This window comes from Scomber scombrus, chromosome 6, assembly GCF_963691925.1.
Source record: "Scomber scombrus chromosome 6, fScoSco1.1, whole genome shotgun sequence".
NCBI classification, from domain to species: domain Eukaryota; kingdom Metazoa; phylum Chordata; class Actinopteri; order Scombriformes; family Scombridae; genus Scomber; species Scomber scombrus.
The window spans coordinates 31,343,446-31,361,578 of record NC_084975.1 but is presented as its reverse complement, the minus strand read 5'-3'; the positions used below and the strand labels follow the sequence as shown (position 1 = coordinate 31,361,578).

Genomic DNA, 18,133 nt, shown 5'->3' with positions numbered 1-18,133 from the left:
AGTCTGTGACACACTTTAAAATGAATAAGTTGGTGATTCGGATTCTTGGAGGCGAGAAGGATGTTCTCCCACACATTGTCCCAGGAAATGTCATCATCCTTCAGATTAAAGTCTCTCTGCCAGTCTATCAGAGGGTGTATGGGAAGCCTAGCCCCCAGTGGCACACCATGGGCTATAAGTGCTAATGGTTTAAAGTCCAGTGGCTTGTTTCCAAATCAGTACATTCATGTTTTCAGATTGTATTTTGGTGCAGATAAAGCTGTGGTAAAATGCAATCCAATAAGCGAGGTGCTATTGTACTTCATTGTATTTTTTAACCCAAAAAAAAATGCAAATTGATGTGGGGATTGCACAATTGAACTGTCAATTGCGGAATACATTTTCAAATTGCATGACTAAATTGCACATTGAACTGAAATGAATTGCCATTTGAATAAAGGTGCAGATACGCTTCCATTTTGGTCTACGTGGTACTTTCTATTTTATAGTGTCTGGCTTGCAGATGTGCAGTTAATCTGTGGTTGTAGACACACCCACAGGAACGCTTATTCTATGATGAACCTCTGAGGCACTTTGATACCTCTGGCACTGATGAAGAGCCAGTTTGGGATTGAAACATTGTAAACTTTCTAAATAAAAGAAATTTGCTTCATAATAGAAACATTTTACATTTATAGTGTTGTGAGTTCTTGGGAAGCAGAAAGTACCAACATTTGTGGTGAAGACTTCAAAATGTTTTTAAAGTCTTTTCTGGTGAAATGGAAGCTATTTCCATTTCTGTACTGCTCTGCTTTTCACAGAGCAGTACAGAGGACTGATAGAGAGCTTCTTCGCATGGTGCAACGATAATCACCTGAAGCTCAACATCAGCAAAACCAATGAGCTAGCAGATGAACAGGAAGCTCTCCATCATGGCTGTCATCCACAGAGAGGATGTCATCACTTCATTTTTCCTATTAAACATCTGTGTGAACCTTTGACACAAATTAGAATATGCATTTTTGAGCTATGGCCAAAAAGGTTTTGTGGGTCACAGTGACCTTGACCTTTGACCACCAAAGTCTTATCAGGTCATCCATGAGACCAGGTGGGCATAGGGGAGTGTGATATATATTGTCTACAACAGGGGCACACCAGGCTTGACTCATTTAAATCAGCTGATCTCGGTCTTCAGACAGCTGATTGGTCAAATGGTGTGCTCTTGATTGGTTGGAACTAAAACCTGCAGCCACATGGCCCTTTGTGGAATAGTTTGGACATATCTGGTCTACAATATCTTAATTGTTGTTTTAATGATGTGCGAGCTGATGTTATCAAGGATGTTCCTCGCTTTACAAAACAACAATCAAAAACAGCTCCGAGCGTCCATGAATTCACTGCAACTGATCTACTGAGCACGGACCATCTCTTTATTCATTGTACTAAGATGTTCTATATTGAGATAGAAATCATTATCAGGTAGGGGTGTGACGATACACTCCGCTCACGAGACGAGACGAGACATTGGGTTCACGAGACCGAGACGAGATTTTAACTATATTTTAAAGAAAATTTCAATGAGGAAATACATGACTGTTCTTTTATTTGAAATTCACAACATGGAAATTGAATTGAAATGTTTGAACTAATCATCTTGTAATGAATCACTTGTTTCTACTTTCTAAATATGTAATTATCATATGCAGTATGCAGCACTGTAAAAGGTTTCCCCATATAGATATTTTATAGATGGATCATTTTGGTATTTATGGAAATAACAACCATAAATACAAAAGTTAGATACAATCACGAATACCAAAAAGTAAATTATAAAAAGTAAAAACAATAAAACTAAACTAATATATACATATAAAATAAATAAAGAATCCAATTATCACAAATTATAACATATTGCTAATAAAAAAACAGAAATAAAAGTAAATTGCACAAATCCTGTATCACATAAATACACAAGTTATAATTTGGTAGTGTGACTCATTTTACTTTTTGCATCATTAGGCTTCCATAGCTGCGCTAGATTCCCTGCTCCTCCTACCTCAGGCTCTCAGAGTAAAGACCTGAGGTTAACTTACCACTTCTCCTCATCTCCTACTGTTGAGGCCTAAAAAGCAGTCTCCATGACATGTACACCACCATCCACAAACACTTCCACAGTGAACTTTCCGGTGTGACGGAGCACTTTATCTGGCACAAAACTGATTTTTTTTAAAAACGTATATTTATATTTATCGTTATAGTTCTTGGTGTGGACAGGCCTTAACTTTACAGTTCCAGAGCTCTGATATTGTTCACACTGGCATGACGTACTGATACTATTAAATACAACAGTCTTCAGTGAAACTAATGGTTACACCTGCTATGAGAAGTTCAAATGAAAGCAGTGAAAAGAGTTTATTGTTGTGTAGGTAAATGTTAGGTGGGGCTGTGACGTCAGTGAGCCCAATCACATCTCTTCTCTCTGAGACTCTGACCATGCTGTATTCTTGTGTGTTTGTCCTGCTGCTGTACAGCACAGTCACACCACATTCATCTCTCTTTGAGGCACGTATGTGTTTAGTAATACAATTTAAACATATCCTCTGAGCCTCTTATTATTCACCATTCTTCTACCCTGTGGCAAAAACTACAATATGTACCATTCTTTGATCATTCATACAGTGAACAGAGAATGTCTCAGAGCTCAATCAGCTGACGCCCAAAAACAAATCCATGCGCTGTCCTGAAAGCCTCCAGCTGGAGCTGCTGCATACTGGATTAAAACCTCTGACCATAAATAACGATCAGCCAGGCATCAAGTTACTCACTTACATCGGAGTGCTCTACACAAAGCCTCAGAACAAAACAAGACAGAAGGAAAGATTTCTATTCAAACTTCCCTCTTTTAAACTAAGTGTAATATTTGAGGCTCATTCCACACATCACTCATTCCAGACTTTAACTTTTTTTTTTTTTTTAACTGTAACCGTGACTTACTTCCCAGCAACATGAGCGTTCTCGATGAAGGCCAGCGCAGCCTCCAGGCCTTTAAGCTGAGCCACGGCATTTGAGTCGGTGACAAACTTCTTGATGAGTCCCAGGTACTTCCCCCACTCTGGACTCTTCTCGTCCGTTATCCTCTTGAACAACTTCAGAGCTTCTTCGTATCCATTCAGACGGGCTTTCCACACCTAGACAACAGCAAGCGCACAGAGAGAGAGAGAGAGAGTGAGAGAAAGGAAAATTAAATAGACATCAAGTGGGATTTGTTAAACCCATTCTGTCAGGCTTATCTTCCTCCTTGAAGAGAAAGAAAGCCAAACTAGACTAATACACACAAATATAAAGAGTCTTTCCAGTTCATAGTGGGAAAATGAAGGTCTTAATAGCAGACTGATGATGTGACCTACATTCATAATGGATGAACATCTCTGTTACATGTCATCTTCTCCTCTGTTTGCCCTCTTGATTATACTGTAGGATAAACATGTTTGTTTGCTGGCTTCTCTTCCAGGCTCATTTGTGAGCTTAGACTCATGATTAGAAAACAAGATCGCTCGGACATAAAAAAAAAACAAGGGTCTTACATCTTCGCTCAGACATTCCTACCCATGTTAAAAGCTTAAGATGGTAGTTTTATTTGTGGTTTGATAATGTACAGACTAACAGAAGCCTGGGTGTATGATATAAAGAGGAAATGCAGTGATGTTACATAGAAGCACAGCAGGATGCTGAGCTAAGCAGGCAGTCTGTCAGCTTGTTTTTCTTTCTCTAGTTCCACCTCGACCATGATTTGTATTTTGATACAGAGGCTAAAATTAACTCTCAGACTCAGGAAGGCAAAAACAATACCTGCTAAAACCATAACACTTTTTTCTATTTCTATACAATTGTCAGAAGAAGAAAGAAGTTCATGTGGTACCCTACCTAGTTAAATTGATCATATATACTTGATATATTTTTGTTGTATAAATACATGCATTTGTAGCTTAGATATTAAGAATAAGGCTGCCGTTATTCCATAACAATTTTTTGGATTGTCTTTGAAGTGTCTTAGTAAGCCTTGACATTGTGACAATGAGGCAGCATCAACAATGGCAGCACCCTGAAGCTTGTGTGTGTGGACAACAGTGGAGTTTATCTGTTAACCATCCAGACAGACACTGTATGAAGCAGTGTAACCACCAGCCAATCAGGAGTTAATTTGATGCAAAGCTGCTGTGTTTTTGGACATGGTTTGAAAAAAAAGGCTAAATTAAATGAGTATATATCACTAAAGCAGCACATGGCTTACTCTTGTTTCCTGTTTAGTGTAATTATACAGTGCAGTGCAGTTACACAGCTTGGTTGACTTACAGGCTGCCTGTAATACTTGGATTAAATGTGTGTATTAGTTTAATCCCAAACTTTAAGCCTTTTGGAGATAAAGATCCAAATACAAAGAATTATGAAGTAAGCAAGTCTGTAAGAAGGATCAGCGGGCAGAGGCTGGATATTATTGTGAAACCTATGAAGATAAGATGATTTTATTATACTGTGCATTTCCAGTAAATTCCAGCTGATGATGAGTAGGAACCATTAGATGGTCTGGCAATCTATACGGCTCCACATGGACTCTAAGAGACCGCAAAAGGAAACACTTTGTGTAATCGTACTCTGATCATAAGGCACTCAGGTTAGTCTGTGGAGGAGAGAGTCTCTGACAAACAACTCCTGTTGTGATTTGACTTTAAGGAAAGACTTTTAAACTGAGTGAGTCGCTCACCTTGTGTTCACATTTCTGGTCGATGGGAAGCTTCATCCACTCGCTATCGTCCCCCATGGTGGCCACTCGGGGGGTGGGCTTCCCCAAAGGTACTCAACTATAAAAATAACAACAACAACAACAACAACATGATCAATACAAAACAGCAGCTGCAGTTTAGTGCTGAAGGAACAAGTGAAACCTGAAAATCAGACAGTCTGGTGTCAGCAGAGCAGAAAAAAATTACTTTTCAACATTTACACTCTGATATTTATGACTGTTTGTTGAGATAAAACACAGATATACACACACACAAACACTCACAACTGTTGCAACATTTACTGTGATTAACAGGAGGTGCAACTTCATACACACTATATATTTTGCTGCAGTAAATATTAATCCATCTACAGTATGTCATGTATGTTAGAGGGTTTAGTTAGTTTTTCTAACTTTTTCCAGGTGACCCAAAGACAAAGTGGAACACGTGTGTAGCACAGTGAGTCAGTAACGGCCCTAAAAGCTGCCGCTGAATGTGAGGTCAGAGTCATGTGACAGACAGTCACCTGTTAACTGATTACAAATCAAACTGCTCACACTTTTACACTGGATTTTATTCAGGCAACTTTCGGCTGGTATTAAGTCAACATTTAACATTTCAGATGTTTGACTTCATTAGTTAAATGAAAAAAAGGTTTCTAAGAGATCATTTTTATATCTAAAGTAATCTGCAGCCAGTCAAATATAAAAATGTTGTCAATTCAAAATATTGGTGCATTTTTCCTGTTTTCTTTGCATATCTGTCACACCATATATAAATCAGTCAAAAGCTGATATGAGCCAATGATATCAGCTGCCAATGTATCACTCTGTTCTACTTTATACACTCCATTTAAAATACCATTTCATAACTTTACAATGTTGTTGTTGTTCTGTAGTGCAGATGCCTTGAAATTAAAAAACTATTATTTCACCATAAAGCTAATTATAAATTGTTTTTCCATAAAGGTTAACCTAAATTACCCTTTCAGAAATGTTAACATTTAAACCTTACTTTAATATGTAGAGTGCACAGAGGTGTATGTATGTCATTTTAGAATATGCAAATATTGTTAATTTCAAATGTTTAACTGCAGGACACAAGATGGCAGGATTGTCATTTAAACTAGTAGTGATGTCACAAATCATGTAAGTAAGTTCTTCCATCAGCAGATGAAAGAATACATCATCCTGCACTGTGAAGCCAACTGGGTATCAACATGTCATTTTACACTGATTAAGCACTGAAAGGCAGACTGTGTTTTGTAACATATGGGTGGCAGAGTGACCTCATGGCTCCACAGACTGTCCCCTAATTTAAAGGGCTCAGGTTGACTGGCTGCCAGTCTGTTCAATAACAAGTTGAGTAAAAGTGCTTCATGAAAAAGATACTGCTTTGTCTGTTTTTGCCCATCAAAGAGACGGCAGCTACTGGAAAGTTTCAATCTCACTCACATGCGTTCACCCTTGCTTGACAACATGAGCATGTGATTGTGTAATTCACTTTGAGGGAGGGGCTATGGGTGTTTGAAATTAACACCAACCACCAACCAAAGGCTTGTAAAAATATGAAAGTGGCTGGTAGATTTCAGACACAAAGTGATGATTTAATATTTGAACATTTATCTGTCAGTGGCTGGTAAATGTTCCCAATTTAAAAAGTTAATTTCCCACCCTCGTTCATATTTCATAATGATCCAGCCAAGTCTGGTAAACAGGCTAAAGACATTAAGGGTTGGTTGGTTGTGTTATTATACATACAAAATTAAACTTGGCACGAAAACTAAACTACACATCTGGAAGGAAGAAATACCAAACTCCATTTTAAAAACTGCTAATTTAATATGACCTTGATTATTCATAAAAAGCAGGTGATAGAATATGTGACTTGATACCCTTCCAAGAGTCGTCTCTTCAGTGACAGATTCTGCATGCACCTGATCCACCGAGCAGCACATCATTATAAAAATTCAATTAAAGAAATGGTTCTCATTGTCAGCCACCATGTCAGTAATTACTAACACCCAACCAGTCCGAAAAGAGACCAAACCAAGTGTTTCCAAAGTTGAAACTCTTCTAAACAAAGTGATGTGGCATTTCGATGTGTGTTAACTGTAAGGCTAAGCAATGGTGACCAAACTCAAATATTAGTATATATACACTATACCATAATATCAGTATTACATGTCGATAAGATGGAGAAACAGGCAGAAGCACTCAATATTAACTCCATACTGACATCAGTCTAGTTCAGATGTGCTTATCACTTAAGTATGATAACACACACATGATTTACGTCTGATTTTAAAAAGATTATAAACAAAACCACAGACAACTGATCAGATATCATGAGCCTGATAACGCAACATTAACATATCACCCAGCTTAACTCCCAATCATAGGTTTTTTCACTGCTATGAACGTGTTCAATGACAGTGGCAGCAGTGTTCATGTACATACAAGAATGAACACATGAAGGCTTGTAGTAACACAGACTGTAAACTGAATACTTCATTATGTTTCAGGCAGCTGTGCACAGCTGTAACACAGCCACCTACGTACACTCTGAAACTGGACAGCACCCTCACATCTCGTCATAATTAGGTTACCGTTAACACCCGTATGCATGCTACGCTGTCATGTAACCATTTCACTGACTGTAGCCCCTAGCATTACAAGTTAATCAAACTGGGAGTGGTTAAGCATGTCAAGTTAGTTACTAGTCAGATGAACGCCATTAACCAGCTAACTTAGCAACAACAGTGACAGTTGCTAGGTTAGCCCGTTAACCCGCTCATTGTGACCCGAACCGCTTCAGCACAAACATGCATGCATTTTCAGTTAACATTGCCGGACAATATATATAGCCTGTTACATTATGTGTGAACTATGCCAAACAGCAAATACCAGAGAGCGTATTGTTTGCTAGCGGACAGTAGCAGCCGCTAGCTGCTAAGAAACGGCTATGAGCTAAGCTTCCATCCGCGCCAACACAACCAGGCCTAACAACGCACTTCACAGCGGCAGCACCAGAAACACAACGACCTAACATGCAAGCTCAGAGTCAAATACGAGTTTTAAATGGGATATGGAAATAATTGTATAAAGCTACAATACCTGTTTGCGTCTCTAAGAGACAATACGATGCTGGCTGTCCAGTGAGATGGAGGTGATAATGGGATCACTACGGAGAAGCCCAGACGAGCTTTATACAAGCGTTGCAAGTAACATCCAGAACACAAAACACGACTTCCGCTTCAAAATAAAAAAGGACAGCTACAACGCAACTCTCGGTTAATACAAGGTTTCGAATTAATCAACAAATGTTGTGTATCAATAAGCATCTTAAGTGATACAACATTACATAATTCGTTTTAATTTGTTTATGTTTCTTTCTGCACAATTTAGACATTGTGTGCTTTTATTCTAAAGAACATGAACACCCTTTCCGGTCTCATCACTTCTGCTGATGTCTAACTTGTCTCAGCTTTTTGAAATTCCTCCAAGGGCGGAGAGACAGCGGGAGGGGCGGAGACAGGGGCGACACCCTGACTACATCTCTGTTGTGTTGAATCATATACCTTATATACCGTCTTACTGCAGGATTAATTAAATCTGGGCGAGGAAACGCCAGTACACACACCAAACTGTGGATTTCACCCCTCACATATTTATATTCTACCCGTTAGCGATAGTCTAATGGGCATCCTTATTTGTCACTCGATTTCAATTTTGATTGGTTGAATTTAAACTAAGGTCCGCCCCCAAGGTGTGATTATCCATTGGTGATTGGGCCGTTTCTTCCACAGAAGCGATTTGATTGGCTGCATTGAAATTTTGCCCTCCCTCTATCTATGATAAACGATTTCCTATTGGTCCATTTCATGTATTGGCCTTACAGATCTTCAATTTGATTGGCTTCATATTCTTTATATAATTATACATTAATGCTATTCATTTATGACCACTATTCGTAGCTACATAAGTATTTATACACCCTCACAAAAACGCAGTGCACAATTGTGTGATCAAATTTTAGATCCACACACTCTCATCGTTTTTAATGTTAATGAAGTTTGGGGGAAAGAAACAGCACAGATTTACAAAGTAGGCAGTACATAGAGGGAAGTACAGATACCCTTACACCATGCAGGAAGAGTAAATAGACAATAATGTAATTCAGTTCGTTGATCTTATTTATGGGATTGTTTTCGTGCAAGACAGAAAATGTGAGGTTAACTTCAATTTGAGGTACTATAGTTTACCCAACACAAGAAAGCTGATACAGGGGGAGAACTGACACGTTGTGTTATTTTAATTGTCCAGGAACAACATCAATAGCCTATCAATTAAGGCTTTATTATAACACAGACCACAGATGTGATACTAAAATAGTAATAGGCATAAAAACACAATATATATATTAAACAAATACCATAACCTAATGTACTTTTCCATCTTTAAATGAATCTATTGCTGCTACACTGTACCCTACAATCTAAGGTATTTAAGGTTTCTTGTTGCAGCATGTTACTGTTGTAGCTGCTGGAGGTGGACCTAGTTTTCACGACTTTATATACAGTTCGCTAGTTTAGTCCAGTGGTTCCCAACCTAGGGGTGGGGCCCCTCCAAAGGGTCAGCAGATAAATGTGAGGGTTGGTGAGATGATTAATGGGAGAGGAAATAAAAAAAACAAAGTTGTGATACACAAATGTGTTTTTAGTTTTTGGACTTTTTTGGATTTTTGCTGAAATATTGGATTATTTGAACATTTATTGAAATGAAAGCATGTGAGAAGTTTAGAGGGAAAAATCACTATTTGGTGGAGCTGTTAACAACTCATAGACATCTGAAATGTGAGCCCGACTACACACTGCTTTTTGTAAGACGTCAAAAGACAAAAAGGTTTGCTAACCGTACCTCAAAACTGTACTTAAATAGGGTATTTGAGTAAATGTAGCTATATTCTTATTCTTAAACAACAGAGGAACCTTTGTGCGCTCTGGTGTTCGGGGGCATTTAATTCATGTAGCTCACAACATCCCAGCTGTTTCCATGGAAGCCACCATGTCAGGACAGTCACTGCAATGATAGCTAGCATCATCCCAGGACTACAGAAATAAAATGATTTGATGTGTACTTAGCAAGCAAAGCAGCTCTCTGTTTACAGTTAAGTTCGTCTAAAGCTTATACATGTTAATGTCGGCGTTATCTCCTGAAATGACGACCAGAATGAGCCGGTTTAATTCCACTGTGACCGTGGATGAATACCTCGGTAAGTTGTGTGTTAGCTGTGCATTTCAACCGTTTAGTTGTTAAGTATTGTTAACTCGGGTGTTTACTGTATGTTTTTGCTTTCAAACAGCATACTTATGGATCAGTCTCTCGAGTATAGTAACGTTCAGGTGTCAGTCACCAGCCTTGGCCCAATGGAGTGCCGAGGCAAAAGAAATTAATATAATGAGGATTTAACAACGTGTGGTGCTGCAGCTAGCAACAGAAATGCAGAAACAAGGCAAGAATGTTATCCTAGCTTAGCGTTCAGTGAGTTATGGGTTCATTTCTAGGGTGGATTAGGGCAATGTGGGACATTGACTAATGTGGTTCAACTAAGCTCCAGTGCATTTATCTCTTTTTCTATTCAATTATTTTAAAGCTAACTGTCAACATACAGGCTACTAGTTTTTTAATCTATCTGACAGAGAAAAAAAAATTGTAGGCCTACTAAATTAAATGACCAAATATGGGTGCGCACATTCAGAAAGTTTTGGCAGATAAGGCTTTGTATAAATCAAAGTATTTCTAGGCCTAAAAAATAGTGTCCCACATTACAAAATCCACAAATTGGGAAACCATTTGGCACAAGGAACACTAATATATATATATGTGTCATTTTCCTTTTGAGTACAATATCTAAAAATGATCCTCTTAATTTAACAAGGAAACATCTTGGGGATTTCATAATGATATTAGGTGTTGATTTAATTTACTGGATTCATATGTAAATATGGTGAACAAGTCAGAATTGCGAAAAGTGTCCCACATTACCCTAATTCACCCTATCTTATCTTATCAGCCAGTCAAATGTTATATTTTTCATGTTGTGTGTGTGTGTGTGTGTGTGTGTGTGTGTGTGTGTGTGTGTGTGTGTGTGTGTGTGTGTGTGTGTGTGTGTGTGTGTGTGTGTGTATTTCCTCAGCGGACAGTAACGTGTTATTCTACCTGAGTGATGCTGTGACGCAGCTGCTGGAACATAAAGAAGAATACACTCAGTTTGGGGTGATCCGCTACTTTGCTGAATAGTATGTAACACTGGCTACAGTCAGTCCCAGCTGATAAGACACTGTTCTGATAGTAGATAGGAGGTTTAAATGGATGTAGGCTTGGACAGCTAATACAAACATTTTTAAATGACATGAAATTACAAGAAAAGATTGAAACACAATAAAAAGGCAAAAATGCAAGAAAACAATAATAATAATAATTGCTTCTAAAAGGAAAAATAAAACAAAAAACATACTACACATAAAACATTCAAATTCTGAAGGTATTGCACGATTCATGTGGTTATTGCACAGTGAGTATTTCAAAAATGTTCAAGTGACACAAGCAGTTTTTGTGTGAGGTGGTTATTCCTAAGTACTCTCAGGAAGTGCAGTCTCTGCTGTGCCTTCTTGATGATAGCAGTGGTGTTGATGCTCCAGGTCAGCTCATCCTCTATGTGAACGCACAGAAACCCTCTCCACACTGTATAGTGTACTGTTATATTTGTTCAGTTACCAAAGTGTTGTCAGGGTTCCTTTGAAGAATAGCAATACATATTTATATATCTGAACACATTTCCATATATAAAGTAAAACAATTATTTAAAAATTGAAAAAATGTATAAGAAAATGAATCTAATCTATTATGATAATTGATAGTTTGAGTAATTTTTAGTGTTAAAATTTCAACATTTTTCACAGTCTGTAGATCAGGAAAACAAATGTCTGATTAGTAATTGGTGAAAATAATACATTGTTGCTCTTTTTTCAAACTGAAAAATATATATATTATGAAAAACTGATAAACGATCAATTCATACTTGTACACTGCCATTGTGAAAGTGAAGTAGAAATCCTGTGATGCTCGTGTGGTAACATGGCTAACAATTAGTTATAGCAATACATTTAGCTCACTGATTTCATTCATTTTCAGGTGGGAAGGAAATGAGCTTTTTTTCTTTTTTTTTAAATGAACTTGTGCGTGTGTTTGTAGTTTCAGCAGTGTGAAGAACAGTAACCACGTCCTCTTCAGAGAGTATAACTACATCAGAGTCACTCCTTATAACAGAGCCTCCTTCATCAGAGTCTTCTGGAGATGCTACAGACAGATCGGCAAGAGTGGAGGTGAGCGAGAGCAGTTAAATGACAGTTTATTACAACTTGGACTTTATTTTTGTAACTCTGACTATGAATTCTATCAGGTCTGACAACACTGTACTCAACAGAGTAATTGCTGAGATGTAAGAATGTGGTGAAGAAGTTGGAAAAACTGCAGGATCCCAGCTTAAACAAAATCCGATTTTTTTTTTCACATTAAAGTGACAAGTACAGCCGTATCAGTCTCTCCTCCAGGCTATTGAACATGTTAGAATGTCAAATATATTCACACTAATTTATAACTGCTTCTATTTTGTTGTTGGATTATTATTTCCACATGCTTCTATTTCTGCTTTTAGTGCTTGGCTTATGTCTTGGTCTTCATCACTGAAACATGTGCTGCTACAATCCATGCATTTTCCTGCTGGAATCATTAAAGCGACTCTTACTTTTCTTGCATTTCACACAGCACTTTGAAAAAACTTGAACAGCAACAACCCCTCCTCCCTCCTATGTCCCACCCCCGCGTCATATCATTCGGACCGAATGATATGATTGGTCAGAGTTTTCACAGAACCATATGAGAATGGAATAATGATGAATTTCTATGCCTTGTGGATCTCTCTAACATTTTAGTGCCATTACAGGTCACTGCAAGCCCTACTTATTGCAAACTGATAGAGTGATTAGATAAGAGGACCTATTACCAATTATTTGATTGACTAGTGATAGCTGCCTTTCTTCTCAGCCAGCTTAAACTGATTTCAAATTAAATTTGCAGAGTTAAATTGGTGAAATATCTACTTGTTTTCAGTGTGCTAACCATCTCACGGTGTATCATTAGCAGCTGCTTCATGGCTCGTGTAGCTCATAGGTTGTTACCACTTTGAAACAAATCTATGTGATAAAGGTGCAGGTCATTCAAAATGCTAAAAAGTGTTAATTATGTATGTTGTCTCACCCTTAGCTTTTGTGACGCGGGGTTTTTAAAACATGCAGCAGTGGTTTGAAACATGAAACAATCACCAGTCTAATTAGTGTTTAGTGTTGTACATAATGGCAATTTTTCACCAAAAAGTTCCACTGAGCTAATTCCAAGTGACTAAGAAAAAGGATATTTGTGTGCAGCATTAATTTCATCAATTTTGGATCTAAAACTTTCCATTTTTGTTGGTTTGGAAGTGTTTAGCTGCTCTATCTTCAGTCCTGGTTGTAGAGAAATGATCTGAGTCAAACATACAGTTCATAGCTGTTAGATTCCTTTGTTACTTTGACACTGTGTTCCATGTTTGTGTGCTTCCATATCAACGTGCACCATGTGGCTTTGTTGGTCCTGATTTTATTTGCATCTACTTATAACACATCCTGGAGTCCAGACTTTCATAATAAGAGTCGTTGTAATCTCATGTTACCTGTTCCTAACATATGTGCTGTTGTATTCCAGACTTACTGTCCATGTTGGAGTACAGGTCTCTGCTGCAGTTACTGTGTCCAGACTTCCCAATGGAGATGGTGCAGAGTGCAGCCAGGTCAGTACACTGAAGCACCACACTTACCAGACTCCACCCTGTATTCAGTACACTTTACTGCTTTACTACTACCCTATGACCAGGATCACAACTGCAAATAGGTCACACCTTTGTGTGTTTGTTTGCCTCAACTGTAAAACTGTGCTAGAGTTACAGTGCTACACTAACAGAAGGAGTGTCATGCATATTACTTGACTAACATACATGTGACACATTGGAGTTTTAGCACATTAACTTTTATCACTTTCCTGCACTCAACAACTGCCCTCTTGTTCTTCCTATGTGTTGCACTGACCTGTTTGTCAGTAGTGATAAACACGGTCAAAGTTGAAACTGAATGAACTTTGATTGCAGTACAGGATCTCTCCTGTGAGGTTTTTGGTCTTTTTTGCCCCCCTTTCCTGAAGGGGAAAACCCACTGACACAACAGGTGGACACTAGTGTTATAAACTGGTGTTAACTGCTTTTCTTGTTTCCCCTATAGAATTGTTCTGATGGATGACGCTATAGACTGTCTGATGTCTTTCTCTGACTTCCTCTACGCCTTCCAGCTGCAGTTCTACTACCAAGGTACTGTTTCATACTGTCAGTTTATATCAGGACTTCATTAATATCAGCTTGACTATAACCCTCAGTATGTCAACAGAATCCAGAAATAGACAGTTAAAATTAGATTCTTTATGTTTATATTATATTATTATTATCATACTAATACTAATAAAAAAGAGTCAGCTAAAACCAGATGCTTTATACCAATGTTTACTGAGTTCATGTAAATGAATGTATGCCTCCCAATCTGCCATATCCTGTTTCTAGAGTTCCTGGATAGTGTTCTGGTGATCTACCAGGATCTGTTAGCAGGGAAGAGTCCAAACACTGTCATCGTCCCCACGTCCACCTCTGTTGAGCAGCTCCCCTCTGTGGCTGCAGAGGAGAACGACAAGGAGGAGAATCAGCAGGACGGAGTGGAGACATCCACTCTGGCTCAGTGTATAGACGCCCTCTGTGACAGGTTCAAACACAGGTACAACAACCAGAGCACCCTCTAGAATCCTTCTCTTTAAAATTATAGTATATGTAAGGCTTACAAGACTTGACTGTCAGAAATTGGAAGCTGTGACAGTGATTGTGTTTTAATGTGATTTCTGGTGTTAGTTTACTTCCCTGAGTAGATTATCCGATTACACTGCAGTGGCTCATCCAAATACAGTGTTGTCACAATTTGTGTGTGTGTGTGTGTGTGTGTGTGTGCGGCGTATGTGTGTGCAGTCATCCTCCCAGGTCCTGTATAAGAGAAATATTGGAACAGACTGACAAAGTATCTTACTACAGTTTACTAATCAGCCTGGCTAAAGATGAGACTACTAACCAAACCATTGGTAAGTTAAACATTACACAATACCACAATACCACAATACTGCCGCTACTACTGCTTTTACTACTACTTAAATGCTATTGCTATTACTGCTACTTAAATGCTTTTGCTATTACTGCTACTTAAATGCTACTGCTCCTACTGCTATTAATATTAATTAAATGTTACTGCAACTATTGCTATTACTACTACTTTAATGCTACCACTGCTATTAATACTACTTCAATGATACTGCTACTACTGCTATTAATACTACATTAATGCTAGTGCTACTACTGCTATTGCTGCTGCTTAAATGATACTGCTACTACTGCTATTAATACTACATTAATGCTACTGCTACTACTGCTATTAATACTACATTAATGCTAGTGCTACTACTGCTATTGCTGCTGCTTAAATGCTGCTGCTACTACTGCTATTAATACTACTTTAATGCTACTGCTACTACTGCTATTAATACTACTTTAATGCTACTGCTACTACTGCTATTGCTGCTGCTTAAATGCTACTGCTCCTACTGCTATTGATACTACTTTAATGCTACTGCTACTACTGCTATTAATACTACATTAATGCTAGTGCTACTAGTGCTACTACTGCTATTAATACTACTTTAATGCTACTGCTACTACTGCTATTGATACTACTTTAATGCTACTGCTATTAGTACTAAATAAATGCTACTGCTGCTACTGCTATTAATACTAAATAAATGCTACTGCTGCTACTGCAACTACGACTACTACTACTACTGCTGCTACTACTGCACTACTTAAATGCTACTTTACTGCTGATGCTACTATTACGTTAATGCTAATGCTGCTACCACTGCTGCTGCTGCCTTACTACTAGTCAAATCAATTTTATTTATATAACGCCACATCACAACGGATGTTATCTCAGGAAACTGTTCACACAGAGCATGTCTAGACAATACCTGCTTTCATATAGATTTGATACATTACTTACTAAATACTAAGCTGTATTTTGTTAGGGCATACATTGTACTGTATAAATTGACTGACTAAATAGATTAGTAATTTTAAGTAAATTAGATTAGTCCATGTAAGTAAATGTAGGTAATATGAATTAATACAGCTATGAAAACTTACATCCTCTCTTTGTTCTCTCATTCTTAACAGGAGCGTTACCCAGCAAGGCAGAGTTACTTATTGACCCAGAGATGGACCAAGAACTGGACAAACTGTGAGAGCACATACACTAACACACACACACACACACACACACACACACACACACACACACACACACACACACACACACACACACACACACACACACACACACACACACACACACACACACACAAACACACACCTGAATCGACAGACATATACTGTATACTGTATACTGCATAGGGTGACTGTATCATAACAAGCCAAGATGGGTTTTTTTAAAGCTTGTCCTTTTTTTGCCTGTGTTCTCCACTCTTTCGCTTGTTTGCACATCTCTTATTCTGTCATGTTCTCTCCAGGATTGCTCAGATCTCAGTCAGCCCCAGCAGCAACAGCAGCGGCAGTGCGGTGGGGGGGCTGAAGGAGGTGCAGAGGAAGGCCTCACCCAGAAGAAACATCCACCACAGGAGAAAGATGGAGGTGGAGAGTGACGGCTCCACCGAAGAGACAGACTCCTCTGAAAACTGACTTTTAAACCATTGACCTCTGACCTTTCAACACTCTGACACATTACCTTTCATTCAGTTCAAAACACACACTGGTCATATGATATACATGAAAACTGTAACCTCTCCAAACTGTAATCTCTCCACATGAAATGTTTTTATTAGCATTTCTAACCACTGTTAGTTGGTAGTAATCTTATGTATTTAGCTAGTAATAAATAGCCTGATCAAGGTAGATATCAGGTATAACATTACAGTTAACACCCAGTGGCATGTATTCACACTTTTCCTAAAATTCCTATGTTGTTATGTTGCTTCATAAACAGCATTTGTACCATACAGTCATCAAACGCCAAAACTTTATTGGTTAAATTTTTGGTTAAACCAGTAAAGTCATTTTATGTACAGTAAGATAGCAGCTCTTTACTAAGCAAAACGAGGTTTCATGACACCTGAAGCTGGTGTTGCTGTGATAAACAGTTAGGAACCTCTTTCATATTTGAGGTGGAAGTATTGACTGCAAATATTTGATTTAGTATTAAAAGCAGCACTTTATGTTAGCAAACCAACCTTACCTATCAGTCTATTACACCGTGTGGGTGGATGTGTTCCCACTGCTTTAAACATCTCTAAAAGATGACAACAACACCGCACATTAAGTTCATTAAAGTAAAATGTATGAATAATAATCTGTAGTGTTGAGCATGTTAAAGAACACAGACTTTGAACACACTGACTGGACATTTTCCTTCTTCTTGCTTAATCTATTACTAATTAATTTATTACTTTTTTTGAATTGTTGAAAATAATGTGAAGCTTAAAATGTGAATGTGATATATGACATGTATGAAGATCATCACTAACACTGAATAATAAAGATCTAACTGTCATGCCCGTTTCTGATCATTTATAATCTCACTCTGATGACATCATTGGAGTACCATGATGACATGTTCGGGGTAATCCAAATGTTGTCACAGGCTGAGTAGAACTAATACATAAAGCCATCTCTGAGCTAATGTGAGTCAAGACTGACTTAAAGGACCAGTGTGTAAGATTTAGTGGTGAGGTTGCAGATTGCAAGCAAAATGAATGCACATTCCCTCCCCCTCCCCTTTAAAACATGTAGGAGAACCTATGCTGATTGCAAAAGTGAGCTGCGAAAAAATGCAAAAGACCCTCTCTAGAGCCAGTGTTTGGTTTGTCCATTTTGGGCTACTGTAGAAACAAAGTAGTGCGACATGGAAGAGGACCGGCTCCCTATGTAGATATAAAGGGCACATTCTAAGATAACAAAAACAAAACAATTGTTATTTTCAGGTGACTATGCACTAATTGAATTATACTTATGAATATTATACTCTGCCAAGTCTGTTCTGCTAGATGCCACCAAATTTTACACACTGGTCCTTTAATTCATGACTTTGAAACACGGACCTGTGAATATTGTGAACTTGCATTGCA

The 18,133-nt window shown here is 38.1% G+C and overlaps 2 protein-coding genes across 4 annotated transcripts in view; one reads left to right on the top strand and one right to left on the bottom strand.

Moving 5' to 3' along the window:
• Positions 1-7,958, bottom strand: part of ckap5 (cytoskeleton associated protein 5) — a 36,004-nt gene extending 28,046 nt beyond the window's left edge. For all 3 annotated transcript variants that reach the window (XM_062420329.1, XM_062420330.1, XM_062420331.1), the window contains exons 1-3: positions 7,877-7,958; positions 4,742-4,838; positions 2,974-3,167 (exon numbers count right to left, since the gene is read on the bottom strand). In XM_062420329.1, coding sequence (XP_062276313.1) covers positions 2,974-3,167; positions 4,742-4,798 — 251 coding nt within the window. In that variant the 5' untranslated portion in view covers positions 4,799-4,838; positions 7,877-7,958. The remainder of the gene's footprint in view (positions 1-2,973; positions 3,168-4,741; positions 4,839-7,876) is intronic.
• Positions 7,959-9,811: 1,853 nt separating this feature from the next.
• Positions 9,812-17,515, top strand: cstpp1 (centriolar satellite-associated tubulin polyglutamylase complex regulator 1). Its single transcript, XM_062421054.1, has 10 exons — positions 9,812-10,034; positions 10,959-11,061; positions 12,017-12,147; positions 13,565-13,649; positions 14,134-14,219; positions 14,466-14,673; positions 14,919-15,028; positions 16,170-16,233; positions 16,523-16,979; positions 17,150-17,515. The coding sequence occupies exons 1-9, from the start codon at positions 9,953-9,955 to the stop codon at positions 16,689-16,691; spliced, it is 1,038 nt and encodes a 345-aa protein (XP_062277038.1). The 5' UTR covers positions 9,812-9,952; the 3' UTR covers positions 16,692-16,979; positions 17,150-17,515.
• Positions 17,516-18,133: the final 618 nt, after the last annotated feature.